General features: G+C 47.5%; 13 protein-coding genes across 13 annotated transcripts; 7 read left to right on the plus strand and 6 right to left on the minus strand.

Moving 5' to 3' along the window:
• Positions 1-8,335: 8,335 nt before the first annotated feature.
• LACBIDRAFT_327243 (uncharacterized protein) lies at positions 8,336-9,451 on the plus strand (the record flags this gene model as incomplete). Its single annotated transcript, XM_001881053.1, has 4 exons — positions 8,336-8,645; positions 8,756-9,039; positions 9,209-9,367; positions 9,407-9,451. The coding sequence occupies 4 exons, from the start codon at positions 8,336-8,338 to the stop codon at positions 9,449-9,451; spliced, it is 798 nt and encodes a 265-aa protein (XP_001881088.1).
• Positions 9,452-10,745: 1,294 nt separating this feature from the next.
• LACBIDRAFT_297610 (uncharacterized protein) lies at positions 10,746-11,465 on the plus strand (the record flags this gene model as incomplete). Its single annotated transcript, XM_001881054.1, has 6 exons — positions 10,746-10,829; positions 10,879-11,038; positions 11,089-11,146; positions 11,204-11,252; positions 11,316-11,378; positions 11,439-11,465. The coding sequence occupies 6 exons, from the start codon at positions 10,746-10,748 to the stop codon at positions 11,463-11,465; spliced, it is 441 nt and encodes a 146-aa protein (XP_001881089.1).
• Positions 11,466-12,276: 811 nt separating this feature from the next.
• On the minus strand, positions 12,277-12,910 carry LACBIDRAFT_297611 (uncharacterized protein; the record flags this gene model as incomplete). The annotated part of the gene is made up of 2 exons (XM_001881238.1): positions 12,277-12,377; positions 12,427-12,910. The coding sequence occupies one exon, from the start codon at positions 12,908-12,910 to the stop codon at positions 12,449-12,451; it is 462 nt and encodes a 153-aa protein (XP_001881273.1). The 3' UTR covers positions 12,277-12,377; positions 12,427-12,448.
• Positions 12,911-13,025: 115 nt separating this feature from the next.
• Positions 13,026-13,973, plus strand: LACBIDRAFT_297613 (uncharacterized protein; the record flags this gene model as incomplete). The annotated part of the gene is made up of 2 exons (XM_001881055.1): positions 13,026-13,706; positions 13,771-13,973. Exons 1-2 carry the CDS (start codon positions 13,682-13,684, stop codon positions 13,971-13,973), a joined length of 228 nt encoding a protein of 75 aa, XP_001881090.1. The 5' UTR covers positions 13,026-13,681.
• A 986-nt stretch (positions 13,974-14,959) lies between these two features.
• Positions 14,960-16,150, minus strand: LACBIDRAFT_297615 (uncharacterized protein; the record flags this gene model as incomplete). Its single annotated transcript, XM_001881239.1, has 4 exons — positions 14,960-15,202; positions 15,252-15,319; positions 15,378-15,727; positions 15,789-16,150. 4 exons carry the CDS (start codon positions 16,148-16,150, stop codon positions 14,960-14,962), a joined length of 1,023 nt encoding a protein of 340 aa, XP_001881274.1.
• Positions 16,151-16,234: 84 nt separating this feature from the next.
• Positions 16,235-16,474, plus strand: LACBIDRAFT_297616 (uncharacterized protein; the record flags this gene model as incomplete). Its single annotated transcript, XM_001881056.1, has 1 exon — positions 16,235-16,474. The coding sequence occupies one exon, from the start codon at positions 16,235-16,237 to the stop codon at positions 16,472-16,474; it is 240 nt and encodes a 79-aa protein (XP_001881091.1).
• A 1,400-nt stretch (positions 16,475-17,874) lies between these two features.
• Positions 17,875-18,342, minus strand: LACBIDRAFT_297617 (uncharacterized protein; the record flags this gene model as incomplete). Its single annotated transcript, XM_001881240.1, has 1 exon — positions 17,875-18,342. The coding sequence occupies one exon, from the start codon at positions 18,340-18,342 to the stop codon at positions 17,875-17,877; it is 468 nt and encodes a 155-aa protein (XP_001881275.1).
• A 478-nt stretch (positions 18,343-18,820) lies between these two features.
• On the minus strand, positions 18,821-19,405 carry MISSP22.2 (ectomycorrhiza-regulated small secreted protein; the record flags this gene model as incomplete). The annotated part of the gene is made up of 1 exon (XM_001881241.1): positions 18,821-19,405. The coding sequence occupies one exon, from the start codon at positions 19,403-19,405 to the stop codon at positions 18,821-18,823; it is 585 nt and encodes a 194-aa protein (XP_001881276.1).
• A 914-nt stretch (positions 19,406-20,319) lies between these two features.
• Positions 20,320-20,907, plus strand: LACBIDRAFT_297619 (uncharacterized protein; the record flags this gene model as incomplete). Its single annotated transcript, XM_001881057.1, has 2 exons — positions 20,320-20,687; positions 20,742-20,907. 2 exons carry the CDS (start codon positions 20,320-20,322, stop codon positions 20,905-20,907), a joined length of 534 nt encoding a protein of 177 aa, XP_001881092.1.
• A 32-nt stretch (positions 20,908-20,939) lies between these two features.
• Positions 20,940-21,936, minus strand: LACBIDRAFT_297620 (carbohydrate esterase family 14 protein; the record flags this gene model as incomplete). Its single annotated transcript, XM_001881242.1, has 3 exons — positions 20,940-21,368; positions 21,417-21,507; positions 21,557-21,936. 3 exons carry the CDS (start codon positions 21,934-21,936, stop codon positions 20,940-20,942), a joined length of 900 nt encoding a protein of 299 aa, XP_001881277.1.
• A 68-nt stretch (positions 21,937-22,004) lies between these two features.
• LACBIDRAFT_294355 (uncharacterized protein) lies at positions 22,005-25,426 on the plus strand (the record flags this gene model as incomplete). The annotated part of the gene is made up of 6 exons (XM_001881058.1): positions 22,005-22,137; positions 22,185-24,627; positions 24,720-24,837; positions 24,884-24,938; positions 25,006-25,131; positions 25,184-25,426. The coding sequence occupies 5 exons, from the start codon at positions 22,005-22,007 to the stop codon at positions 25,080-25,082; spliced, it is 2,826 nt and encodes a 941-aa protein (XP_001881093.1). The 3' UTR covers positions 25,083-25,131; positions 25,184-25,426.
• Positions 25,427-25,795: 369 nt separating this feature from the next.
• On the minus strand, positions 25,796-26,168 carry LACBIDRAFT_297623 (uncharacterized protein; the record flags this gene model as incomplete). Its single annotated transcript, XM_001881243.1, has 2 exons — positions 25,796-26,110; positions 26,166-26,168. 2 exons carry the CDS (start codon positions 26,166-26,168, stop codon positions 25,796-25,798), a joined length of 318 nt encoding a protein of 105 aa, XP_001881278.1.
• A 190-nt stretch (positions 26,169-26,358) lies between these two features.
• LACBIDRAFT_294356 (uncharacterized protein) lies at positions 26,359-27,377 on the plus strand. Its single transcript, XM_001881059.1, has 6 exons — positions 26,359-26,396; positions 26,535-26,577; positions 26,652-26,747; positions 26,804-26,987; positions 27,043-27,169; positions 27,232-27,377. The coding sequence occupies exons 2-6, from the start codon at positions 26,554-26,556 to the stop codon at positions 27,242-27,244; spliced, it is 444 nt and encodes a 147-aa protein (XP_001881094.1). The 5' UTR covers positions 26,359-26,396; positions 26,535-26,553; the 3' UTR covers positions 27,245-27,377.
• The last annotated feature ends 96 nt before the right edge of the window (positions 27,378-27,473 follow it).

A 27,473-nucleotide genomic window follows, 5' to 3' on the forward strand; every position in this document is an offset into this window, starting at 1 on the left:
TTCTACCCGTCTTTTTTTTGGGGAGCGAGTCTCGGACATCATCAATGTGAATGACTTGTGTGCTTTAAGCGCTTAGTTTTGACCAAGTTATGACGGAGGACGCCGTTGTTTAGGAGAGGCATCCCCTGATGTCGACGATTGAAGTTCGGTGCGTCAAATCATCACTTATAAATTCTAAATACACTACTACATAATTAGAGTCTACCCAGCAACATACGTGGAAAGAGGAAGTAAGGAAGCAGAAACCAGAACGCGTCAATGCCAGCTGGTATATATAGTGCTCGCTATTTAGGGCCAGCTGAATGGTGACATTCCGGCTGGCCCTAAACTTCAAGCGCTATATAAAGCCACTCACTCCTCAACGACGGGCTTTTCTTTCTACTTCGCTTCAGCGAGCATGAAAGATAAGAGTACATACTGTAATAATAGATAGAACGTGAAATTTATGATGATGCGATATCACCAAAATCATAAAAGAAGTTCTTACAGAATAACTGGAAATGAACCAAACGAAGCAGTAAGTGTTCAAGGCATCTGACAGGTATTTGCTCATTGACAATTCATCGTTTTGCAGGGCATGTTGCGTGGTTCAATTGATATATGCACACTGAATAGCACTAAGTTCTTTATTCTACATATTAATCGTTTTTTGATGATTCATGGATATAGCAACGCAGTAGCAGCGTCCAATCGACGCAGTCGAATGTCCTCCAAACGGAGATGTTCCGAAGGATGGGTTGTGAACAGTGCGTCATCAAAATCTCGGAGAAGCCTTATAGCAAAGCGGCCTCGTCCGCGTGATAAAGCAACATACGCATTGAAATTCGACAGTGACCCCCCAGGTGGTGAAGCGATGTCGATGAACAGGATAAAAAGTGTTTGCCCTTGCGATTTGAAGTCGGTAAACGCATAAGCAGGGGTTGTGGCTAGCTGCCGTCTGTGGATTCGGAAAGAATGACCCTTTGCGTCAGTAATAGTGAAACCCCTTTCCGATGGACATATAGGTAAAAGGCCTTTTCTCAGACCGTCGAATTGATAGGTGACCTCCACATCAGGTTTGAACAAAACCAGAGCCGGAGGGTACGACAAACGGATGGCGCCGTCCTCATCCGGCTCAATGTAGTTTTCTCGAGGGTCCAATATGATTTCCTCAATCGTGCCTCTGGTGCCGTTTGCCAAGTCTTTGTCGGTTGACAGGTTCAGGGTGACCATGACTCGCATTCCCACTGCTATTTTAACTTCATCTGCTAGATTTCCACAAGGTTTTGTCTGCATGCCTGCGACCAGGACACGTCTTTCGATTGGCAACGGCGTACGGGCTATACCTTCTGTATCTTCAGCTGGACAGATATACAATCGATTACCGGTACGAGCACAATGACGAGCAATGGCAGCTTTGTTCCACTTTTCTCGAACCGCGTGTCGAGAAGTGACCAGTACGGCGTTATCCCATTTTTCGGAGGAAAAATCTTCATTATCATTGTCGTCTTCAGAGATTATGAGTTTACGCACTTCCTTCAAGTCTTCTTCAGTACACTCCCCTTCTCTCAAACGGTCTAACACGCATTTCCACACTATATCAACGACTCTTTTCTGCTCTTTCAAAATAACAACTGTTTGGAACTGCTCGTACAGCAGTTTTCCAATGTATTGACGAAGTAGTTGTGAACCTGAGGCCACCGATGGATGGTACAAAGCACCAGTTGAATTTGACACCGGAGGGAATTGATGAAAGTCGCCAAACATAATGACGTTCAATCCTCCAAACGGCTTTGTCGCGTCACCTTCGCCATTTGCACCTCGAATGTACTCCACGACTTCGGCCAAGCAAGCTAAGACTACTTTGGTAAGCATCGAACATTCGTCAATGATCAAACTTATGACTCCAGGTATATTTCTTTTGCGTTTAGCGGCAGTGAGTGGTAGTGCATTCGATAGCCAATCGCTTGAACTAGGAGCGCGGATGCCAAGCGCGGCCCAAGAGTGCAACGTTTGCCCTCCTATGAGGCTGGCCGCGACACCCGACGTTGCCGTTTTAGCTAAAGCACTACTGGCCCTGTGTTCTGCAAATGTGTCGGAAATCGTTTTAATCACTAAAGATTTTCCCGTGCCTCCTTGACCTTGGACGATCATCAGCAATTGTGGAGGTTTACGACCTGCAAGATGGCAAAGAAGGTTGTCTTCAACAATGTTATGCACTCTTCTTTGTTCTGCGTTCAAGATTGCGAGTTCGGGCCGTGTTGAAGGTGAAATTTTTGGAGTGTCTGCCCTTAGAACTGCTTCTGAAACACTTTGACCAGGCCGAGTTGGAAGATGGTTTGGTACCGATTGATGTAACACGCATTCATCTTGAGTGCGGACAATGGCCGTCAATTCCTGATCCCATTGAAGAAACTGCGTGAGATCATCCATTGTTGCCGTTTGTGCGCCTTGACGATATACGGTTTCAACAGGCAAAGTTGGAAAAATTCCACTGGCGCCGGCGATTGCTAGGGCATCTATGCCGAAGTTCTCGAGACGTGATGATACACGAGAAGCTTTGGCGTGTTCGACATCCCACTCCGTAAGTTCCGTCTCCTCATCATCTTCTACCACTTGCTCTTGTCGTTGTACATCAACCTCGCGCTGTGTGAGAATGCCTCCCTGCGTCGAATAATCTATCTGGTTTTTCGCCCCGTCCGAACATTCATGAAAATATTGAATGTTAGTGAGGATATTTTTGGTCCGTGGGGATGCACTGAGCATAAAATGTGAAAAGCTGTCCGCCCAAGTAATATGTGTTCCAAGCAAATCGGCTGATATCGAGCGCCAGGGTTTTAACAGGAGCAACATACTTGCCGTATAAAAGTCTCGTTCGTCCGTTTTGTCGCTTCTTGGGAACCAACGTCCGATAAATTCGGGCATTGTTTCATGACCTTTAGCTCGCATAACCCTACATCTCGACCCTTTACCCGATCCGTCTTTGTACGGAAACCTGTCGTGCGTAGTCCTTCCTCTTCGTACACCATCATTATTATCGTTCTTTGGTTTGAGCGGTTCGCCATCATAGGTGTCCAGACAGAAGTCAAGGAAGCTGTAAGAATCTAGGCCATCCCCACGAAAAGCGTAGTCTTTGAGCTGATCACGTATTGTAAAGTTGCCATCGATTATCTCAACTCTTACAGAATCGTCCTACGTTGGATTAGGCATCTTGACAATGTCAAAAGATAAGGCAACGTACGAGAACTTCTTCTACTGCTTCTGTCCCAGTGCCTTGGGTTGCATCTAACTGCATTGCATTGTCAGGAAATGTTGTCGACCAATGGCTATTATATGCAAAAAGGTCAAAAAAAAATAGAGCGCATGGAAGACATGATGACTAACGTTTTTCTTTTCAAACCAGGAAACGTCTTTTTCAGTGCAGCTGCGGCGCTATCCCAAAATATGGGAACGAAGTGGTGCGAGATATACCGATCTCCCCATCCCATGATATAGCTGATTACTTCAGGTGCACTGAACTCTTGATCACGGCTAATGGAATTAACGCAACGGGTCAGCAGCCTTTTATTTCTGTTGATGCTGTCGTGATCGTGTTTTTCTTGTAGGTTGTGGAAAGCAAGACGATTGGCTAGCACTGCAGAACTATTTTTGGAACGCGATTGTTTTTTTGAGGTGTACGTTGAAAGGTACCACGTAATATTCTTGGTCACAGGTGCATTTGTTATCAACTTGATGTCATGGTTGGCCCGCAGCGCACGTAGTATCCACTTGTTCCAATTGTTCAGTTTTCCGCAGTATCGTTTTGGCCCCCAAGCGCCAGAAGGCTCGACCCATTCCAAGCTGGAAAGAGGAAAGGGCGCTCGCCTTTTACAGATTTGGCGATTATTTACCATTCTGAGACAAGTATCTGGAGTGCATGAATGAAACTGAACTGCTCTAGCGATAGCTTTGTCCCTTGATTTGCACTTCTGAGCGTAATGATCCTCTGCTGGATCTAATGGCCGTGAAAAAGCGACACTTTTTTCCTTTGGCAAAGCCTTTATTTCAGCTTCACCAAGCTCGTCGATGTCCGCACTAATGCATGTGCGTATAAAGTCACAGACCCTGTCTCTGAACGCTTGACTTGTTAACAGTACCTTCATATCTTCCGCCGTAGGGCCCCCAACTAGCCACATTATAATATGAAGGTGAAGACTTCCCCGACCTTGAGCTTCGACAGAGCCAATGTACGCCTTCAGTTCCCCAACTATGCCAGGTTTGCGTTGTATTTTCTTGGCTCCTTTCGAAGCTGTTAACCCAAACAGTTCCTCTAGAATGACCTGGATGACTAGATGAAAAAAGCGTGCTGATGCATAGGGATCCTTTGCAATCGTCGAGTTACGTTCCTTTGAAGATGGGCCAACTAATGAATCAAACTTATCCAAATCTATCTCGACGCCAGCCATAACTTGCGCTATGGGGTCTTGAGTATCGCTCGGATTGATAGTTATCCAAAGGTTGGGTGGGTTAAGTACCACCGTTGCGCTCCAAATCTTGGTTCTAATGCTTTTCCGAGACTCATCGGTGCCTTGGACGTTTGCTCGTACAGCAGTTATCTGTGAGCGAAGAGCTTGTACAGAAGGATTTGAGAAAGGTACTCGACGAGCTTCTTCAGCACTCGCTTTCAGAAGATCGGCAGGCTTCAACATTCGTATGGCAACTTCATTGTTACGATATGCAGATCTTTGCATCTGCAATGCTGCGGAACGGCAGACCAATCTTTTCTGCATGACACCGAACACTTGGAAGATGAATTGGAGATCGTAACGAAAGCGTTTATCGTGATATTGGAGTGCCCAGCGTGAGTGAACTTCATAGGGTACGGTTTCCTTACGCCAAACATCAAATCCGCCAGCACCATATGGGAAAAGGACGGGAAAGGATCCCAGGAGATGGTTAGGATTGCTTGGTCCCCCATCTGACCTCAAACCCGTTGTTTCATCTTTACGTGCATATTCATTGATAAAGGCACTAGATCTGCGTATCAGGAATGAAGGGGTTTGATCTTCTTCAGATGCGTTTGCAAAAGCATGAGACGCAACGTCGCTATCTGTGACACCAGACCCAGAAATATCGATCATGCCTGTGGCTTGCATCGGTATGACAGAGGCAGGGATGTCATCTTTATATATATATATTTATGATCAACACCTCAGTGGTCAAAAGACTGTAGAAAGCTTACCAGCTACGTCCATTTCTATATCGTTGTCTTCGAATGTAACAACATCTGATGCAATGCCAAAAGCGTAATCTGAGTAGGCGTGAGTTTTATTTATAATAATAACGAGAAGATATACACGAACCTTGAGGGATATCAAGCTCTTCCTCAAGACGATCTTCTTCATCTATTGGTACGTAACCATCCTGTTCTCGAGCTAATGCACCAACATCTGATGAATGCTTCACAGTTGACATAATCTCTCGTGGAACGCCAGTCTCTGGTAATTGGGAAAGTCGTTCTTCTGATATAACCATGTCACGGTAAAGGGGATTATTGGCCTTCAACCATTCCAATGCCCGTCTAACGCGATTTCGTTGAACGTACAGCATTTCAGGCATCAAGGATGAAGGTACATTTTTGGGCCCTACAAAGGTCACCCCGATAATTGATGATAATATAGAAGCAGGTGGGGGCATACAAGGTCCTTGAATCATATCTTGAATTTCTTCGCTGTCAAGGCGGTAGGTGGACACATTTCCTTTCAATCCACTGGCCATTTCTGACTTCCAATAACGGGCACGTTTGTCTTTGGGATACAGTTTAACGATGTAGGCCACTGGGTAATATTTTGCAATGAGGAGACGCTCAGGAAGGCTGAGGACTTTCAACACCCATGGGATATCTCCGATCCACATGTTATTTGCAAGGGACAGAGGAGGTAGGGAGTTTTTCGACAACTTGTGATTGCATTGATCGCAGATAGTGGCAAATCCTGCAGTGTTAATACCTGCATGTTCAAGGAGCATTCCGTCTGTCAAACGGTGATCCGGATGGGGACGAGAAGGACGCAAATGATGAGGGAAGGGAATTTCTTTGGGGTCATATGTGACGACTTCAGTGGTGCCAACCTCCCTAGCACACGACGCGCAAACAGCTGAGGCTAACACATCGTTACCAGTATGCAACAAGAAATTTGAAACGCCTTCGTTCATCTGCTGTTCGGAGGGAAGATGGAGAAATCTGTTATCGAACTCTGGAGTCCAATCAACAACCGTGTTTTCATGTGCAATGTCGGTAACCAAAGACCCAATTTGCATTTCTTGGTCTTGTAAACAGACCTCTCTTTGATTAGCTTGTTCGGTGTTTGTTCTTCTGCGTTTTGAGGGTCCAGCAAAAGCAATGTCTGAACGTCTTTTACCCGGTAAAACACTGGATAAAGACTTCCGCACATGTACTTGATCTTCAATAGACAATGAAGTGATTGCCTCCATCATTTGGGACCTGGAATGGGGAGTTGCATGCAGAAGGTCATCGCATGCAAAATGGATTTGAGACAATGTATAGTTCTGTAGCTCCTTTGTGACCAAGCTGACTGTCCACGAAGCAGGATCTGCTTCATCAATTATGGTGGGGACAGATAGACCCAGATGACAAGTTCTCAGATTGTCTAGAAGGTAAGCTTGATTTGCTGCCGATAAACCAGTGGCAGCATTAATAAGCGTAGATCTTGTTTGGCGATCACGAGAAGGCAAAGTTGGCAGTGGCCATGCGGTGATGATTTCTGAACGAGTATATGGGGTAAGACATGAAGTTGCAGTGGTTGTGTCCCACAAAGACAACTGAGATGTATCGGATTGCATAGTGAAAAAAAGAGATGGGAGTGGTAAAGGTTTTGCTTAGTTAACTTATCAAGATCCGGTGATACTGTGTTATAGAATAGCGCATCACGCTGGTCCTGAAGAAAGCGTGCCTGTGAACCCGTTTAAGCGGGGTACGCATATCCGGTCGAGTTGGACTTGGCGTTGCACACTATCGTATCCCTGCATCCTCCACGATGACGTCATTTTGGATATGGACATTGGTTGGTAGTTGCGTGTGACTCTTTCATTCTCGTGGCTCTGGAACACGGGCACATTGGCTGATATGGGAGTATATACACTTGACGAAGGCGCAATGGCATCGCCAGAGCGGCGAATAGGGATGGGCGACCTCAGGCGAACGTCACTACTACGCTGCCACACCTGACTTTGGCAGTGTGATTGTGTCACGTTCACACCTCATATCATAAAGCGGAGATAAAGGACTTCGAACGCGTATTCGCAACATTTAAAAGAGAGTGCTCAGATGCAGAAGTGGAAGAAGGGGAGGTGGTCGTGCGGATGGATGGAGGTGAGAATTCTCAGCAACTTATCAACGCTCATACTAATACTCATAAAGGTCCGCATAATTACAACCTGGGACAGTGTCTGAACGAATCTGTAACGTCAATTTACAGTGGTGAGTGTCGCGTCTTTTAACCTCTCGCACGCGAAGTCTGTCTGAAGGAATGGCATCTATTCACAGCGCCCTCCACAATGGCGGCTTTGAGTCCACAGGTGGCTATCACGGGGCTGTTGGCGCTTGGAATGATTTATTTTGCGATGTTAGCGAAGACGTTGATGAGGAATGGCAAGGAACGAGGTGAGTTGAGGGCGTATGCGGAGATGAATTTGGTGCACGCAAGCAGGGTGGTTCAAGTTCTTGATCAAAAAGAGTTATTACATTTTGGACGTATGGAGGAGAGCCATACCTTTTTTTTGTTCAACTGCATTTACACGAGAGATTATAAGATAAGAATTCCTGACAATAAAGACCGTGAATATATTTTGGCCGCACCAGAAAAAAAAGATATAAGGTTAATGACATTGCAACACGGGGATTGGCAGCAGTCTAGAACGGTCTCTAACGTTTCGGCGTCAATAAAAGGGATATATGACCTTGGGGGCCTGTACGACGAATTTGTATGGTTAGGTTTGACAGTAGTCTAGAGCGGTCTCTAACGTTTCGGCGTCAATAAAAGGGATATATGACCTTGGGGGCCAGTACGACGAACTTGTATGGTTAGGTTTGACAATAATCTAGAGCGGTCTCTAACGTTTCGGCGTCAATAAAAGGGATATATGACCTTGGGGGCCAGTACGACGAACTTGTATGGTTAGGTTTGACAATAATCTAGAGCGGTCTCTAACGTTTCGGCGTCAATAAAAGCGAGATATGACCTTGGGGGCCAGCAGTACGGGTTACATAATTATGACCGTGGTAATAGACCTTGCCAAGCAAGGTAAAGTACATAGGTGCCTCTCTCCTTGGGCCCTTGGAACATGACCCTCGTCGACTATGGCCATGCAAACCAGCACAGACTCGGCACCCACAATGACAATGTCCGCTGATGGACAGAGCCCCGTCACTAATTCACCCACGGCGTCGCCTCCTCTTATTTTGGCCTTTCTCTCAGTCGCCCTGTTCAGCGCGGGGATCATCGCTGTGTTGGGGTGGAAGCGAGTGCACTTCGTCAACAGTGCAGGACATTGGGGGTTTTACTTCGGAAGTGTTGTGCCGTCAGAAGGCTTCGGAAGCATTCCGGCTGTCGTGGATATTGGTGAAGAGCCGAGATTATGGGATTTGCACACGAATTACCTAAAGGATGGTATGACGCGGGGGAACGATGCGCGCTGGGGGAGTATAATGGTTTGTCGTCCAATGAATGGTTTTACTTTTTGGTCCTGACATCGCTTCGTGGTCAGCCTTTGTCTGCAGTGGTAATTGGCGGCGGTAACAAGCAGCTTGAAGAAGGTCTGCTCCAACACCATCCGAGTTTGTTATTCGTGAAACCGTTCCGAGGATGTTGCGAAGACGATCATAAGACCGTATCATCAAGGACGAGTATTCAAGTTGCCGTTGCAATTGCTTTGCCATCACCACATCATCGAACCTTGAGGAGAGAAGGCAGAAATGACGGCTCCGAGCGAGAGGATAGGGAGGATAAAAGGATGGGAGAACACTTGGAATACGTCATAGGACTGTCCATGGAATGCAGCAAGGTAAAATGAAAACTCTTCTTGGGCGTCAATGAACCGCGAAATAACAGGACGTCACCCAGGCATGAGAACAGATTAAGCGGGCAGTAGTCCTCACTGGTCCCTCTTTTTTACCCATAATCGCGAACTGCCCGGGCCATGCGCAATCAATCACTACCTTCGTAACCAAGAGAAATCGAGTAAAGAGCTCAACGATAAACTCGCGGCCATGATTTCAAAAGGAGAGCGGCCACTCTCGCGTTGTGGCCTTGCGCGTTCGTTCTACTCCCGGCCCATTTTCGTATTTTTTTTTGTGGACAAAAAACGGCGTGAGCTTCTATGGACCTGTCCAGTGAGTGCAGAGTTGTTTAATCGATAGATTTGTACATAGTTAGGTCGAGTGAACGCTGCGACCATGACCCCGTGCAGAGAGTAAACCAAGAGTAAACAGGTCCGACATAAGTTCGCGTTGCCAGTGAAGAGCCTAGATGGTGCATAATGCTTTGCGGGTCAAATCTAGCAACAGTTGAGTGAAGCCCCGATATCTCGATGTCGCAGCGGCGCGCTAGAATCACCTCGATACCAATCGTAATTTGTGAACGAGAGAGTGCTACAGCTGCCAGTGGAAGGGCCGGCAATAGCCGGTCACTCAACTTTTCCTCACTCCGTTCAAAACCAATTCACTACATTCGAAAGGCTTACATCTATCAGAAAACTTGTCAAGACGCCTACTAGCCTTTCCCGGACCTCCTCAGTTTGGACCCTTATCATCATTTCCTCGGACGCCTAATGGTCAGTAATGACTTTCTACGAGGTTTTGGAAGGAACTTAGACTCGGACCAGTCCCGAGTCAGTTTCCTACGGTAATCTATTGAACGACTGTCTTCAATTTACAAAAAGGGACTTGGCTCGAGTCTAGAAGGAACTTGAATATCGATCTCAGCTTTCGCATCGTCTCGTCACGACCTTTTTCTTTTCAAGTAGAACCACTACGCCGACAGCGGAATTTATCCAATGATGGCTCTAGACATCTAAGCACATCTGGTGAACAGCCGCAACAAAGCCGCGAACTTCCAAAGCCACAAGCCTCCCGAGCTCTAGATAACCATCTTGTCTGCCATGTGGTCTCATCTGTCAGCTTTGAGACAATCATTCTCCGCACTGACTGATGTACTGTTCGCTTTCTTCAAACCAAACCTGTACAGGTTTGTTGCAAAGACTTTCTTCCATTTGATGCTCAAGCGAGATCACAGCATACTTTGACGGTCTTCGACGGCTGAGCGGATTGGCTAACGCAAAATACCATTCGCCGACATCTCGGGCGATGACGTCGCGAAGACGGTAACCTTCTGTATGCTATGCTTTCCACGGGTTTATAAAGGCGGCGCGAGCTCGAGAAGCAGCATTCAATCTGATGCTCATCCTGCAGATCCTCACAGCAGCGCTCACCATCTCCTTCGCGAAGGCGAACCCTCTTGTCGTCGATGTGCGCAACTGGGAGAACCCTACCACGGATGAAGCCTTCAAACGCGGGGAGTTGGACGTTGCCAGTCCTGCTAGCAATTATGCCGAATACATCCCAAGCCCCACGGAAACCAGCCTGACTTATCATTACTACCAAGAACGTGCCACTTGCCTAGATCAATTTGTCTGGTACTGCCAGATTCCCGCAGGAGCATGCATTGCTGCCGTGGCAAACCTCGTAGGCAATTTCCCCCGACAGCTTTACTATGTTGCTGAAAGATATTACTCAGCCAACACCCGTCACCCTCTGGTCTCTCCTACCTTGCGGCATCGCCGCTCTTTGTGGAACAGTACGCAATAGACGCCCTTGGTGTGGATTAGGCCTAACTTTTACTCTAGGTCACTCTTGTGCTCGGAGCTCTCTGTTGCAATGGCATCATCAAGAACTGTGACAAAACAGGTTTCACATCGATTGCTTCGAGTACACACCCTCTCAGTGGCAATGTTATGGCGGCGCTAAACGGCGGCGGCGGTCAAGGCAGCAAGCCATTTACCAGAAGTTCGTTTATCAAGAGTATCCTTTTCCCCCCGACTAACGGGCGATTCTAGCAACGGTCCGGAATGAACTTGACAGCTATCTGAAGAGCAAAGGCTCTAAGACCCCCAGGTGAGCCATTCATTATGGGAAACTTGTTTAGGGCGAAAATCTGATTGCAATTTGCAGTGAGAGTGAATTCAACGGAATGTACAACAACTTCTTGAGTCGTGCTTTCGTGAGCTTTTCATCGCATATGATTTAGCCTTTTTTTCGACTGACATTTTACCCCGATGTATAGTGTAGCTTTGGGCCGGGGGAAGGAGGCAGTAGCTGCCAACCCGCAAGCGTTTCGTATGATGCTGTAAGATCACGTCTTTCCTGCGTTGAACACTAATTCTTACGACGTTCCCCGTTCTCCCAGTTCAATGATTATCTTCATCGTCCATAGGTGGTCGGCATACGTTACATAGGGTAACTCTCTCTTGTTTGCCTGTTTTTGTTATCAACTATTCGTCGAATGTATATCAACATGTGTACGAGTAACCCTCAACAGTCGAATGGCGATGAACGGTTTCGTTTGGGATTCTATGGATGAAATACGTAAACCCTAGATTTACGCTCCTGTTTCTGCACAATCAATCTCTTCTGAACGTAGTATGTCTTTGAAGGAAACGGGAACCACTTCTTTCCTACAAGGCCAGATAAGAAAGAAAAGCAATTGGCTTGGCAGTAGAATGTTGGAAAAATCGAAGCAAGCTCCGGAGTGAGATTTTCATTTTGAATGTCCAATTTTCTCTCTTCAAGGTTTGGGTTAGACCTTGGGACACCTCTACGAGGCAAGAAAATGCTGCGAAGGCATCTACAAGTCTGGGAAAGAGAATCTTTGTGAAAGAGTATGGGACGCGAAGTGTTAGGTGAGAGACGACCTTGAGGACTTCGTCAGGGCAAATCCGTGGATGTTGACGGGCCCTGCAAGCATAAGGCGCTCATTTGCCAGCCTCTCGATCCGGCAGAGCACATTCTCGGTGGCATCCCTCTAAGAAATCGAAAAGACTCTACTTTTGCCAATTCTTGACATGGTCTGTTACCTGGTTTAGTAAATTTAAAGCAATTCTGAACATCACCTTCTATGCCAACGTATGTACAGCTTCTACTGTGTTTCAAAGCCAATGCCCCATAATATTCAGAGGATATCAAGTCTAAAAATAATCATCTGTGACATCTCAAGATCGTGTGGCATCGAACATGTAATTGCCTTTGACGTGCCAGGTGATTTATGCAACGGTACTGATGACAAGTGATGCAGGACAGAAGTGCCCCATTTCGTGCATCTGCAATATGGCCCCGTGTCATCAGCCGTCTGGTAGAATGGTTAGAGTGTATTTTACGACAAAGGACAAGGTGCTCACGATGTAGACCTCCCGACGTCGGCTATTTCTTTGCTTTGGTCTCTTTCGATTTGGCCTCCGCTGGCGGCACCTGCATGCTATCCCGTTTCAAGTCATCCATCCATGTTACATCCTCCAAGTCCGCACCAAACTCCTCAAACTTCCTGTTGAACCGCCCCAACCTGCCAGTTGACCCGGTCTCCTCCTCCACTGACCTGTCACCATCTCTCCCCGTGTTATAGATGGGATTGTTCGTCGTATCGCGTGTCAAACGAACTAAAGATCTTGGTGACGTCGTCCAGTGCGTAAATGATGTCCCGTCAGACCGAATGACTTTCTGTGGAAACTTGGGCACCATTGGGTTAGGTAACACTGGTGGCCGACGTTTCCAGACGTGCGTGCGGCCATATGGTGAGTTGGATACAGCCCTACATTGCCATGGTATCCAATTTGCGTTGAGAGTTTGAGAAGAGGAGGCGCCGAGGCGCTGGGAAATCGCCAACATCTTCAAAGTGTAGAACAGGCGACTCAAACGACGAACTTAGCAGAAAATCAGGTGTTTGTACCACGGCATTAAAGCCAAACAAATGATGATCTCCAACAGACCTGTAGACTGTAAGTAGTCTTCAAAGCTTCAAGCTTCAAGCTTCAAGTTCTACTACTAAGTAGCGGCTGTCCACCTAGGGCGCCGACTTTTGACGTTTCCGAGGACCTTGAAGGGCCCTTCTTTTCATAGGGTGTAATAGGCCTTCGAGGTCCCACCGACTAAGCTCCCTCCTTGTCAACGTCGTTCTCGACCGCCCCAACGACCTTCACCTCACCCACCACAAGTCAACTAACCTCCGGAGTCCAACCATATTCCACACATTCATGGAGGACCACGCTGCCAGCAACATATACATATCCAGGGCCTAGCAAAACTACCATCTCCGTCTCCATCCCCGCTTCCGCCTGAGCCAATCAAGCACTGGGATAGAGCACTCAAGGGCTTCCTTACACAAGCTGGTCTCACTCAAGCCCTCCGGGGATTTGAGGATGACTTGAGCATGTTGAATCCAATTAGGAAGAAAGAGAAGATTCCGGGTGCGCTTCGGGAACTGGTGACGAAGCTTAGCGTGTGTTGCCGTTCTAATTAGGTGTGCGCATTCGGTTCACGATATGACCTCAGGAAGTCAAGGAATACCAAACTAATCAAGGGGTGGACGTAGACATGCCGACGCCCAAAGAGACTGGGTCCTCGTTGGAGAGAGGAAGTTAGAATACAGGCACCTAGCTAATGGTGTCGAACCGTGATCGCAGACGTCAGTGACTCGTGAGGCTTATTTTTTCGACCCCTCTCTTCCTACTCGACGCCAGTGAATAAAGATCAACAAATCCATATCCACTCTCCTCGCAAAAAACCGCGCTCGGAACAATGCCTCGAATCATTTTATACACCCTCGCCGAGAAAAAACACCAAGTTGCATAATGAACAAAATGGAGGGGATCCAGCTCCCATAAATTCTTGCGCACGCACAGACACAAAGCCTCGCCGTTTGCTATGGTACACAACGTCATACCAGGTCTAACCTAACTCGCTTTGTCTTGCCTTGTAGTACCATCACCACCCCGAACTTTCGTCGCCTAACTCAAGTTCCTCGAGGACCACATCATCGAACTCGAAAAAAAAGAGTACCCGCCATGGGCGGCACTCCACTTCAACAGCTGCCAACCCGCGAGTGTTTCGGATGATGCTGTAAGATCACGTCTTTCCTGCATTGAACACTAAATTCTTACAACGTTCCCCGTTCTCCCAGTTCAATAATTACCTTCATCGTTCATAGATGGTCGGCATACATTACGAATATAGGATATAACTCTCTCTTGTTTGCCTGTTTTTTTGTTATCAACTAATCGTCGAATGTGTATCAACGTGGACCGCTTCTTTCCTACAAGGCCAGATAAGAAAGAACAGCGATTGGCTTGGCAGTGGAATATTGTAAAAATCGAAGCAAACTATGGAGAAGCTGAAAAATGAAGAGGTTCAAAAGCACCTTCTATAATAGAGCCATCTGAAGGTGGTCAAGAAGCCGAGCATTGAAACATACCGGAGTGACATTTTCCTTTTGAATGTCGGATTTCATCTCTTTAAGGTTTGGACGTTTCTCTGCGACAACTAAGGGGACGATGAAATCAATCCACCAAGTGAGTTCTGAATAAGCGTACTATCTGACCTTCACGTACTTTGCAGTCTAAATTTGGCTGCGAGACTGCCAAGCGAGACTACATCAGGCCAATATTTGAAGAGAGCACTGCAGAAGTTCTCAGGGCATCCGCCAACACAAATCACGTTCTGCACGTTGGGGCAACATGTGGTGGCCAGTTGTAGGCACCACGAAAAGACTCTACTCTTGCAAAGTCTTGACATGGTCCGTTACCTGGTTGATAAATTTAGAGCAAATTTGAACATCACCTTCTATGCCAACGTGAACGCGCACAGCTTCTACTGTCTCTCAAGCCAATGCCTCATATTATTCAGAGGATATCAAGCCTAAAAATAAACATCTGTGATATCTCAATATAGTGTGGCATCGAACATGTAAACTTCGGATCGATGTTTATGTTTTTTAACAATCAATCTTTTCTGAATGCCATCCCGTTGTGGGATATTTTGGAAAGCGGCCATAACCGCCCTCCTCTTACGCATGAGATCTGCTTTATACCAGTCGGTATTGTGCGGTTTGAGATGATATTTCTTGTTGAAGCAAAAGCAAACTGTGTGGAGCCGCTTGAACGCAGATAGGTTTGAGATTGTCTCCTAATAGAATAATAAGAAGGTAGTCAAAAATCTGACGATTGGAACACACCGGAGTGAGAGTTTGGTTGGGCATGTCGAATGTTATCTTTTCGAGGTTTGGGAGTTGCTGTGCGATGACTGAAAGGATGATAAGTTAATAAATAAAGTATGAGTTTCGGGATAAAGAAGGAGCCACCATTGATAACTTGTGCACAATCTGTGCCTCCGGGGGTTCCAAGCGAAACTACGTTGGGGCAATGGGCAAAGAGAGTCTTCCAGAATTCTGGGAGGCATCCGCCAATGCAAGTGACATCTTTCACGTTGGGGCAAGCCCTAAGGACACGGTAACCGGCCGAGGGCACCACCAAAATACGGATTTGAGGAAATGTCAGACCTTTGAACACTTTATGAGTTATTATCATCCCCTCGCGCATCGCGAGCCCAAGGAGTTGGAGAGTGCGAAGGTTAGGAAAAAGCGTTAAGCACCGGGCGAGTTCGGCTAGAACTGTGTCGTAACAGAAGGTCTGTAAATTGACGTTTACGACTCTGCCATTCATTTCATTTCGTAAGTAGAAATAACGAGAAGAATTTGGAAGGCTGAGCGTACTGAACGTATTGCGCCAACGTTGGATCTCGAATGGTCACAATCTCTAACTGGCGCACTAATTCCGTTGCCATCTCTTTGGAAATTCTTTTGGAGGCTTTACGGTTTGATTCTGGCCTGTCGTCGAGCCGCTTGCTGGCGCAGACTTCGATGCGTCGCCATACGTGGGGCAGGAAAATGCTGCGAAGGGATCTACAGGTCTGGGAAAGAGAACGGAGGGTGTCATGATGTGCGAGATAGCGTGCACGATAGACAGACTCCGTGTAGGAGGGTATGGGTCCGCGAAGGAGGTGAGAGGTGACTTCGAGAAGGAGCTCAACAGGGAGCGATGGAAATCCACGGGTGTTGACAGGTCCTGCGCGCATAAGGCGCTCATTTGCCAGATGCTCATTCCGGTTTGAGCGCGTTCTTGGTGGCATCTTTCTGTAAAGATGCAAAAAGAAAATTCAATGAACAGCGTTTCAACAAGGTGGAATCACGTGATCGTACCCCACCGATGTTCAACCGTACGTTCAACGTTCAACGACCTCCGCTCAGAGCAAACTTGCGTCGATCTCGGCCCTTCAAGTTCCCATGCTGATCTCACCCGTTGCTGCCTTCGTGCCCCCACGGAGGTTTATCGTAAAGGCTTCAAACTCGGAGTTGAAGGAAGTATATCGAGGAAAGTATGGGTGTATGCAACTAAGTAGATGCAATTAGGACCTGGTGTCTTCACTGTATAAACGCCGATCCGGATCGTGAATTGATGAATGACCTTGAAGCTTGAAGCTTTCAGTGTTGTTTGATATGTTGAAAGGTGTCCTGGCACACTCGATCCTCATGAAGGAATTGAACCACTTGTTGAGTTGGCTAAGGTATCGGAATGGCTATCCAACGTAAGACGGATGTTCTTTGAATGTGTCCGACTTAACTCAAGTTTTCTTCAGCCATCCTGTAGCGCAACATATATTTCAAACATCCTGGACTTCTCTCTCAATGTGTACTTTACGGAATCTTTGGCCAAATGCGCTCGCCAAGATAAACTTCCTCTGTTACTAGGTGTTCTCATTTTTAGCCCGATTTCTACATGTGACACTCAGGTTGGGCTGTATGCTGAAGATGTGATTGGCATCCTGAAACCATTGACATCCATTATATCCTCAGACTATCCTGATCCCTTGTGTCGCGCTTTCCTGGTCGATCCAACTCGCGCCAAACGTTAATCTGGTTGATTCCCCAACTCCTGCCCGTGGCATCATTCGTTATCTAGAATACATCATTTCAAAAGTACTACCAGGCGGCTTCCCCCATACCTTTTTTCCGACATTGAAAGCCTGGATTTCTCATCTCCCATTGGCCTTGGACCTTCTGGATTATCTCCGTGTATTGCCCTCGATTGCGATTGCGATTGCGGATTATCTCCTTGCTTGCCCATTGCAGCAATGAAACCTGCCGTCCACTCTTTAGTTAAGATGAAGAACAACATTAAAGTCGTTCTCGACTGGCTCTAGGTTAGTGGTTCATTCAGTGTGGTTGGTTTTCAGGGCGTTAATGTGCACTTCCCGTAGAATCTCAACACTCCTCCTGAAGGCGTGATCACTTCTTGGCAAGATGTCGGAAGTGTTGAGTGTTCCGAGCTATTATGTTCACTCCTACCTTGCTCTCACTTTAGAGACCGCAATGTGAAAGACTGCTCAGTCGGATGAAGGTACGTTTATCAAATAAGAGACTTCTCTCATCACATCTGTGGTACCTTGGAACTCAAATTTGTTAGAGCTTTTGTTTGATATATAATACCGCGTTTTTGGAGCTACATATGTATCGTCTTTCCATCAATCATCCGCCGTGCTCTGGAAGGCCCAGTGGTCACCTTGTACCTGCCCTGTCCTTGCCCCCTCAGTCTCGACTCTATGTAACAGAAAGCCCCAGGGTTACAAATTGAATAAGCGATGAGGCGTTTCTTTCTTGGCGCATACGTGGATTTACATCGCATGACATCTGTATGACTGTTCTTGCATTTTCCATCTCAAGTGCATATCATTGTGCGTTGTATCATCTCACTTGCCTTCGGGGTTCCAATACGTGTCGAGCACTAATAAATGCGAAAATTTCACGCAATGCGAGGTGGACTCGGCAAGGTGGACAGAACGCTTAATGAGCGCAACGGGTCCAATTCACACAAGCTTCTCCTACGGTTACTAACAAGGTACTTAAGTGCACAGTTACCTGAGTTGCTTGTACTGTCAGACCATGACCACCGTCGTCCATCCAGGAAACCCGCACAGGCCGCCAGTGGCTTCAGCTCCCCTATTTTGGGCTTGATCTCAGCCGCTCTACTTATCGCGGCGACGGTCGCAGTTTTTGAAGTGGAGGCGGGGGGCAATTCGTGAATAGGGCTGGACGCTGAGGAGTTTACTTCGGTGATGTCGTCGCACCTGAAGACTTCGTAACCTGTGGCAGCCAGCTGTTGTCGTGGACGCTGGAGAAAAGCCAAAATTGTGGAATTTCCACAAGTCTTCAAAAGGAAGATATGGCGAAAGTGTCCCATGCGCATTGGCAGAGCATCATGGTAGATCATTCGATGAAGAGTTCGTAAACCTGGCTTCATCGTCTGCGATAAAGGTCAACAGCGATAGTCACAAAGATGGTCACGACCGAAAATCTGCATCATCGAGTGCAAGGCTGGTGATTGCTCTGCCTTGCCCACACCGTCGAATTTGGAAGGGGGCAGCGATGTTGACTTGGAAGAAAAAGATGGATGGAAGGGTGATAGAACAGGACAACGTTTGTAGTATATATATCGAAGTGTATGAATCTCCGTGGAACGAGGCAAGGTAATATGTAAGCCATCTCTTCGTAGGCATCAATAAATAGTGAAATAAATAAAGGGGGGTTGGTATTTGAGAAGGAATCGCCAGCGTTTGCTGGGATGAGCCGGGATATCAATAATTTCCCGGGGAGAAGATGACGCTGTCATCTGTAGCCGCCCAATCACGGCTCAATCACGAAAGCTCCTGAGGGAGCCGCAAGAAAAGAGACGGTTGAGATTGCCGTCTTCAGCGGGGTCTCCGCAACGATAGAATGCAGCTGTTTTCGTCTTCCAGGGAAACTGAAAGCCCGCCGAACCACGTATGATGCAACAAGCAATCTATACGTAACACTCCATGGGTGCGACTTTCCTCGGGCTCTGCTGATACCCTCCATCGCGCATCAAAAACAGCAGCAACGCGATCCTGATGTTTTTTACAAAGTCGTTCCCACTCGTGCTGGTGTATCTGAGGTTGCAACGCCGAGTGGATGGCTTTCAAGACGTCAAGAACGGTGACGCCTTGAGGGTTCCGAACTTCAATAGACCATTCTTCAGGAAAGAAACCACATGATACGTGGAAGATGGTGACAGGCGGAGAGGTCGCGTGTTGCGTGAGTTCGGCATCAGGGAGGAAATGATCGAGTGATGATACATGCGGGATGGATACGGGGGCTTCGCGGAGATCCCATAAAATAGCACAACAGTGGTTGGACTCAACTGGGTGCTGGGAATAGCAGAGGAGCGGGTGCAAGTTCATGATAGGCATGGAGGTGGTCCGTGTTGAACACGCAAGGAAAAAAAACGGGAGCAACACCTTATAGCCTTTAGGCATTGCGAGCATGAGTCAACGGCTATGCCAGAATGTTCCTCGAACAAGCGCCAGTCGCTTGCAACCCTTGGCCAGTTGCTTAGAGGAAGCGGGGTATAGGGCAAATCATCGGCACGGATCGTCTAGCGATCAAGGTGTTGACACCGCCACGTAGGTGGGGAAGATCACACAACTCTTTTGCTTCAATTGTAGGTTGATGGAAGGAGGCCGGCCGATGATAGACCTCCGAAACGCATCAGGCCACGGACATAGACTTTGGCAAGCGAGCCTGTTGTGATGCGAAGCGAAGAAATCTTTTTGCTGCGCGTGTATAATTAATTTTCCATGCTGTACATTGCCTGTCGATTACGTTTTAGCTCATGTTTTTGACAAGGAATGTCAAAAGAACAAAGACAAGTTGCTCAGTATTGCTTGTCGCCATTGACGTTGAAATGCATTCCACACAGGACCTCACCGCCCGTTGCCGGGATGGTCTCAGGTGCTGTGCAATGGTGTACAGGATTACCCGGGGTCCCCGAGACGAGGAAAAAAAAACACAACGGGACGGGGAATCACGAAGATGTGAAGAGACATTGATAGGAGGTTGAAGAACAGGGAAGTCCAACGCCGTCTGGAGGCTTCCTGTCAATTGGTGTGGCAGAGGCGCTTGACTGCGCGGGAATGGTAATCTTGAGTCAAGCTCAAGTTTTTTGCCACGCTACGATGTGTGATCAGTCAATCTATTTCTAGATACTCAGGCTAGCTGGTAAATACCTGCATTTCTAGAAAGGGATCTGATGTTCAGGAGACTCAAAGACAAAACAAGGGGGATGAGGAAGACAATTATTTGCTCTAATTTTATTCTCGAGGATCAAGCCAAACATGCCAGTGACAAACTTTGGTTTGACGAACTCCAACGTTTATTGGCATCGTTCGCGATGAGCACCAACCCACCTCTGCTGTTTCACAAAAGAGGTGGACCTATACAAGACTCTAATGAGGAACCGTTACACCACCGCCCCCGATTACCCGTAATTCCGGATCTGCGTTTTGAATACAGTTACCTTCGAAGCATCCAGCCTTACTTCAAAGTCCAACGAGTTGTTCCGGAACCCCGACAAGATATTGATACAGGGCTAGGGGAGAGATATGAGAAGGTGGACGCACATAGTGATAAGGGCAAGGATAAGGAGGGTGAACAGCTTCAGCTTGTACGTTCAGAGACCATAGAAGTTCAATGGGGCAAGATAATTTGGGTGACTACTCGAGACCAAGTTATTAGCCCTCTCTTACAGGGCGCGTTATGGTAAGCGTCAATCGACTTTGTTTTGTGGACGCTGATGCCCATACACGCGAGCAGGGCTCTTGCAAGTTATTATCTCAACCCGTTCTCTGCGCAACTTGGCTCAAGGATGGGCACTTTTGTGCGTTCACATGTACCTACGAAAGAAGGACTGGGCGCTGGTTGGCTGAGGGACTGGGTTAAGAGGCTTGGGATAACGAGTGAAGGTGGTGAACGGCGGTGATGGCATTGAGAGGTTCATATTCGATACATTCCTCACGCCGCCAACTCGACCCATTCATTGACCCACATGTAACGCGAGAATAAGACATATAACCATCGAAACCACACTAATTGGCTCTGATGTGCGTACATTGCCCGTAGCGCAGTCGCATATTCCGGGATACCTGAAACGAAAACTGGTTGGGCTCCAATTCTTGAGATACCAGCAGTTGCGTCAAATGTGCGAAGGAAGGGTATTAGCAGCCATTTGAACTGGTGTGGGAGAAGAAGATCCAATTTCACGAGGGTAGGTGCAAGAAATCCTGTGTATTTTGATACTAGAGGAACAGTTACGAGCGTGAAAAGTCGGGGAGCCGTGTCAGCATTGACTTGTGAAAGAGACTTGACGAGGTGTGCAGCACCGCTGGGCAGCGACTGGTGGTTTGGATGGGATGAGATTCCTTGGAAGTCAAAGGTGAGGATCTGATATAAGGGTGAGAACAAAAAAGATATGTTGAAAGCATGACATACTACGGTGAATTTATGTTGAAGAAGATATGGCCTTACGACCTCGGCAATGATTGTTGGATCCCATTGCGAAGTTATATTATCTTGAAGCTCACTGGAAATGCTATTAGGTGCGTTTAAAGCCTTTAGGATAGAATACGAACGGATGGTCAACAAGCCATCTATCGGAAGATTCAACTCCCAGAATATCCAAGCTGCGGGCTAATTCAAGCCGTCGCGTTTCACCGAGTCCATCCGCATCCCCGGTAGACAGACACAATGAGTAAACTTGTGTTGTCGGACTTTTGTAAGCTGCGGAAGAGAAAATTTTCTGATGGTGAAAGGTAGGTTGCTCCACTGGCGCTTTTACAAGCGCTTGCAGGGTTGGTGCAAAGAACATGCACTCGTCGTCGGGATGTGCAGTCAAAAGTAAAATGCGGTCATTTCTGCCTGTAACAAAACCATTTTCTGACACTATGGGGCGGTACAAGCAGCCAATAAGGAGGGATATGAGGAGGATAAGGGGAGAAAATATGAGGGGCATTGTTATCACGTGATGAACTGGTGAACAAACATTTCGAAATTCTCACACAACAGTCCCTGTTGTTGACGATGGCGTTGACCAAAGGTGCAGGAACAAGAAGCTCACCGATAGCGATTGACGACTCTGAAGAAGAAGTATTCCAGGAACTCTGCGACAATTCATCTCAATCGTCCGCCTCACTTCGCTCATCGCCAAACCAGGGTACGTATAATACCAGTACTTGTTTCAAATCTCATGTTCCTCCTTAGCTGGCGCTAATAAACGAAAACGAGCCGACAGCAACGCATCACAGAGTGCTCAAATTTCTGGTCCTAGCCGCTCATCACAATCGCCACCTCCATTAGGAGCCCGTCTTTCCACTCCAACGATAATAGAGAGTAAGAAAGCCAGAAAGCGACGCCGCAAACAGGAACGTAAGCAACAAGAAACGCAGGAACGGCTGCAGACTCTTCATGCTCATCCTTCTCTGCCCATTCCTATTTGGCATGGACCACGACCTACTTATTACTCCCCTATGGCGAACTTGACAATGGGATCTGGTGGCTCCACCAGCGTCCAATTTCAGAGCTACTCTGACCTTCTCCACCCTCTCCCACCTTTACCGGTTCCGTTTATGGCTCAGGCAGCGGAATCCACCGCCCATAGCCAGGGCCAAAATCAGGAACTTGAAAAACAAACCCCAGCGTTTCTCCCTCCCCCTCCAATTACCACTTCCAGCATAACATACCCCACCGAGCTGACATCCACGAGTCAAACAAGTCCCGTACATGCTCTTCCTCCAAAACCACCACCAGAAGTAACTCAGATAATTGGAATGAAACCCGACCAAGATCCTAATAGCAAGCATGGTACCTTTTACATTCCTGTTCCAACACAGAATGCGGGGATCACTCCGAAGAGGAAATTCTATCAACCTAACCCAGCGTGTACACTCGTCATGGAACAACTTCCCAAGACTCACCGTACTACTGAATTCATCAACAAGTGGAGCAAGGGGGCTTGTGATGCCCATCCAGTTCATCTGTCAATCGATGGACAAGGTGGGAAAGCTTTGATTGAGTTTGCCACAGCCGAACAAGCGCGCAAAGCTTGGGGAAGCCGCAAATTAGGCTCGGCCTATGCGGGATTGAAGTCCCATCAGCTGAAAGGTAAGCCAAGGGAGGACCTTATTAAGGTGTGGTGGTATCGTGTTGATGGCGTGGGTGCCGGCTCAGGTGTCGGGGAAATCGAAGAGGGAGAGATCGAAGGGGACGCAGCGGTGAAGGAGCTTGACATGCTACCAAAAAAGGAAACTAAAAAAGAGAAGAAGGCTCGGCAGGCCAAGGAGAGGGAGCAGAAGAAGATCAAGCTGCAGGAAACGCAGGTTGGGGTGTCGCATGCTCAGGGCGATCCTCGTCCGGTCATGCCTACCCCCTTCTTCAATTCTCATCAAGCACCTATAATGAACGCTGGTCTACCAACAACGGTGAATCATAGGATCCTTCCGACAAAACCCTCACCTTCCGTATTACAACCTCCTTCTCTACCCCACCGCCCTCCGGCTTGGAACCCTTTGCTTCAACCGACCAATGGCTTTGGGGTCTATTCTGACAAGGCATCATATGGGTCGTCTTCATTACCCGATGTGAATGGGTGTGACACGGAATCCATCGCTTCTTCTAGGGGTGGTTCCATCCCTCCTGCTCGGGCTGAATACCAAGCAGCATCTAACCTTGGTACTGAGGACATGGAGATCGATGATGGTGACATGAATCTCGCCTCCCCTTCATTTGACGAAACTCCCGTTGCGTCAGGATCTTCGAGTTCACTCCCACCTTCTGCACACCATCCGCCTAGATCTTATCTACCAGCTGCACCTCCTAGCCAATCTGCCATAAAAGCGAACCAGAAGATTTGGAAATCAACTCCAGTTCCTGCTTGGAACGGGTCTGTGATGCCCACCTCACTTCGCGCACCACCACTTTCATCAACGAATTCCTCAACTTCTAGTACGACTCCCAATCAAGCTCCTTCTGAGCCACGGGCGATGAAGAACCCACCTACCGAGCCAAGTTATGTGAAGCGTCTCCAATCAAGACAAAGGGATCTGGAAGAGAGAATAGCCAAGGGCAAGTTGGAGTTGGAACAGACATTGGCTAACAAGGTTTCTGGCGAAACCCCACATCCGCCTACATCTGTCACTCCCATGTTTCGGAACGCCAGCCCAATGACTGAGCAAACGTCTTCCCTCGAAAACAAGCAAGCAATGGAAGATTCATTGAGAACATTGGTGTTGCAAAGCCAGAGGGCAAGAACTAAAACTGCTGTGCCCAATCTTCCCACAAACAAACAATTGCCTGCTGTGCCAACTACCGAGCCTCAGTCCCAGCAGATTGCTGTACCCTCTCCCCCGACAGACTCACGAAATTCTCCTTTCCCAAGTTTTTCGATGACCTCTCACAGCTTTTCCCTCGACGACCTAGCTGTTTCGTTTATCACCCAGACCATCGAAACACTAAAACCTCAATATCAAGATTCTGCACCGCCACCACCACCACCATCCCGTGTAGACGTCAAGACAGGACTTGCTGCGAAACAAAGGCGTCTTGAACAACAGATTGCGGAAAGCAAAGAATTGATGGCCCAATTCGCTGGAGCACGCACAAAGCAGGAGAGAGACAGCATTATGGCGCTGCTAAAAGAAAAGAGCCGGTGCGTGCCATCACTGCGTTCGTGTACTTGGATTTTCGCAGAAGGCTAAGTATCTTCGTATTTTCCCCCCTTTGTTGCTCTATATGTTTCAGGTCAATGGAGCCAGAAAATGAAGCATCATCAACCGTTTCATCTTCGGCCTCATCGGCTGTTGGATCGAGCACACCTCCTGCAGTCCTTGCGAGGGAACCATCGAAATCCAGATGGCCGGTTAGTCACCATGACGCGGGGGTGCTCATCGTAAGCGATGATGAAGACGAAGATTAGCTCAAAAATTTTTGGTCCCTTTGAATGTTCTCAATTGGATCCAGGTATGTTACTCTTGATTAACCAGGCTGAGGAGGACCTTCAACGATAGGTTCAATGGAACAAAACCAGGGGGCGAGGCTGAAGATCGATTTTTTTCCCCCGGAAGTAACTTGTATATTTGTTCGTCATCTAGATATCCTGAATAACAGCCTAGGGAGGGTGCATCTTTACGCTCCTTCTTATGGACTGATCTTGGTGAGTCGGAACCTCTTCTTGAGGTCGTCAGGACATCGTTGACGTGTTATAGGTTCTTGATGAGTAGTAGGGATTAGGAATGTGCACCACCATATGGCAGCCGTAAGTATGGGGTGGATGTATGGGGATTAAAATCTTGAGGAGAAGTTTAGTCGAGGATGCTGTTGCGCGGTTTGACGAGTCCCGGAAGATTGTATCGATGTCATCTTTTCGGGACCTACGAGCTGTTCTGACCCCCATAGGTCAGCAGAGCTAAATGGTCCCCAGAAAATATATTTATTCTTTTGGATTGCAAAATGAACATGACATGAATGAGTTCTATGCGGACCAGCCAGCAATCGCGATATAAGACCACACGTTCTGCCATCCCATTGGAGATATGAATACTGCAGCTGTGTCCACCAATCGCACGCCCGAGTCGAAGCGCACACTGCTCTTAGAAATACAAACGAGTGGTGTTGCCCAGCATGTGTGTGCAATGTGTGTGAGCTGCACACATTGAGCAAACATTGACCTGAACTTCAGGAACTCGACTGCGAACGAAAAGGCTGCGAACAAAAAATTGGAAGAACTCAATGGTCACGATTGCATTTCCGTGGTGTAAAACCACAATCTTACAAATTCGCTGGGTACCCGTTGCACAGCTTGATACCATAATAGCCATTCACAGGTGTTGATGCACCATGGCAATAAGGAGATATGGCATACGCAATAAGGGAATCGGATCCCATGGCAGTCGTTGACCGGAAACCGGTAGCCCGATGCAGGAGTCTTGGTGTTCAAAATTGGAGAATAATCTATTAATCTTTGAAAGTGTGCGTATAGTACGCGGTAAAGGCTGGTATAGGTTTGCCGGTAATTTCAATTTCCACGAAGCAGGGAACATTGAGGGGAAGCCTCTTTGAGAATAACGCTTGTCATCCAAGTGCCTGAGCGCTGAGCGCCCACAGCTGCTCAAGTAGCTAAGTATTCCGCCGCTCTTCGAGATGAAGTCAATAAGAACATGTTTTTTTTCAATATAAAAAAAAACTCACCATAGGTTGTTAATAAAATTCAAGGGGGTAGTCATGGGGGTGAACATTAAAAAGCCCAGATCGGCCTTGAGCGGAATGGGTGAAGGAAAAAGAGGAAAGAGGCTGTGGAGGAAGCTTAGTCATCGGTCCCGTATACAAGGAGATTACAAAAACGGAGTATGAATAGTGAGTAACACTGCACCTTATCCCCTCACCACCACCAGGTACTGCACGAGTCCCCATTTCTACCTTGTAAGTCTCCTCCTCCCTATATCCTCGCTCGCCGTGCTGCAGTTACTTTTATATCGTTTTCAAATCGCACCGTTGCCACTCTCAATCGCGGCTTTGATCGCTTTGATCTCATGCTCACCCTTTTTTGTCTCCCCTCAGTACACCTTTATAGTTCCAGATGGCTCTTAAACGCATCAACAAGGCGAGTGTTTTTTCCGTCCCACTTTGGTCTCACGATCGAGGTGGCATAACAGGGGTTGCTTACGCCTTCTTCAGGAATTGATTGATCTTGGCCGTGATCCACCTACATCATGCAGCGCTGGACCGACAGGTGACAACATGTTCCAATGGCAGGCAACGATTATGGGACCAGTGAGTCGAGCCATTTTAACGCTCGCCTTGGCTAGATCTGACTCAATCGTGATCAGGGCGACTCACCATACGCTGGCGGTGTTTTCTTCCTCTCGATCACCTTCCCTACCGATTATCCTTTCAAGCCACCCAAGGTCAGTTTCACGACCAAGATTTACCACCCCAACATCAATGCCAATGGCTCGATCTGCCTGGATATCTTGAGGGATCAATGGTCGCCTGCCTTGACTATCTCGAAAGGTGGGCCATCTACGCCATGTTGTCTGCTTCTTTTCTCAATTCTTCTTGTATGCAGTCCTACTTTCCATTTGCTCCATGCTCACGGACCCCAACCCTGATGATCCTCTTGTGCCCGATATCGCACATTTGTACAAGACTGATCGTACTCGTTATGAGGCAACAGCAAGAGAATGGACGAGGAAGTGAGTATATTGTTTCTCGTTCGTGTTCAAGTTCCTTCTGACATTCCGCCTTCCCTCTGTAGGTATGCCATGTAGTTACAGACATCTTTGTCAATTGGAAGCTGTCGCTACACTCGCGTGGACGTGTAGATTGGGCGGGTGTACCCTGTAACATATCATGTTTTGCAACAATTCTCAATCCTTCTAGTAATTCAACGCATTGGGCTCTTGAATTTAGTAAACCGCACGTAGTGGTGAGGCCTGATGTTTCGGGTATTAGAAAACGTTGTCTTGGCGACAAATGAAAGAAACAAGCCAAGGCAAG

This window comes from Laccaria bicolor, genomic scaffold, assembly GCF_000143565.1.
Source record: "Laccaria bicolor S238N-H82 LACBIscaffold_12 genomic scaffold, whole genome shotgun sequence".
Classification (NCBI taxonomy): Eukaryota; Fungi; Basidiomycota; class Agaricomycetes; order Agaricales; family Hydnangiaceae; genus Laccaria; species Laccaria bicolor.

Bases quoted from the DNA above. Each gene is read 5' to 3' on its own strand.
- LACBIDRAFT_294356 (XM_001881059.1), top strand. From the start codon at position 26,554: ATGGCTCTTAAACGCATCAACAAG. The intron at 26,748-26,803 runs GTGAGTCGAGCC...AATCGTGATCAG, and splicing joins AGGCAACGATTATGGGACCA to GGCGACTCACCATACGCTGG. The intron at 26,988-27,042 runs GTGGGCCATCTA...TCTTGTATGCAG, and splicing joins TGCCTTGACTATCTCGAAAG to TCCTACTTTCCATTTGCTCC.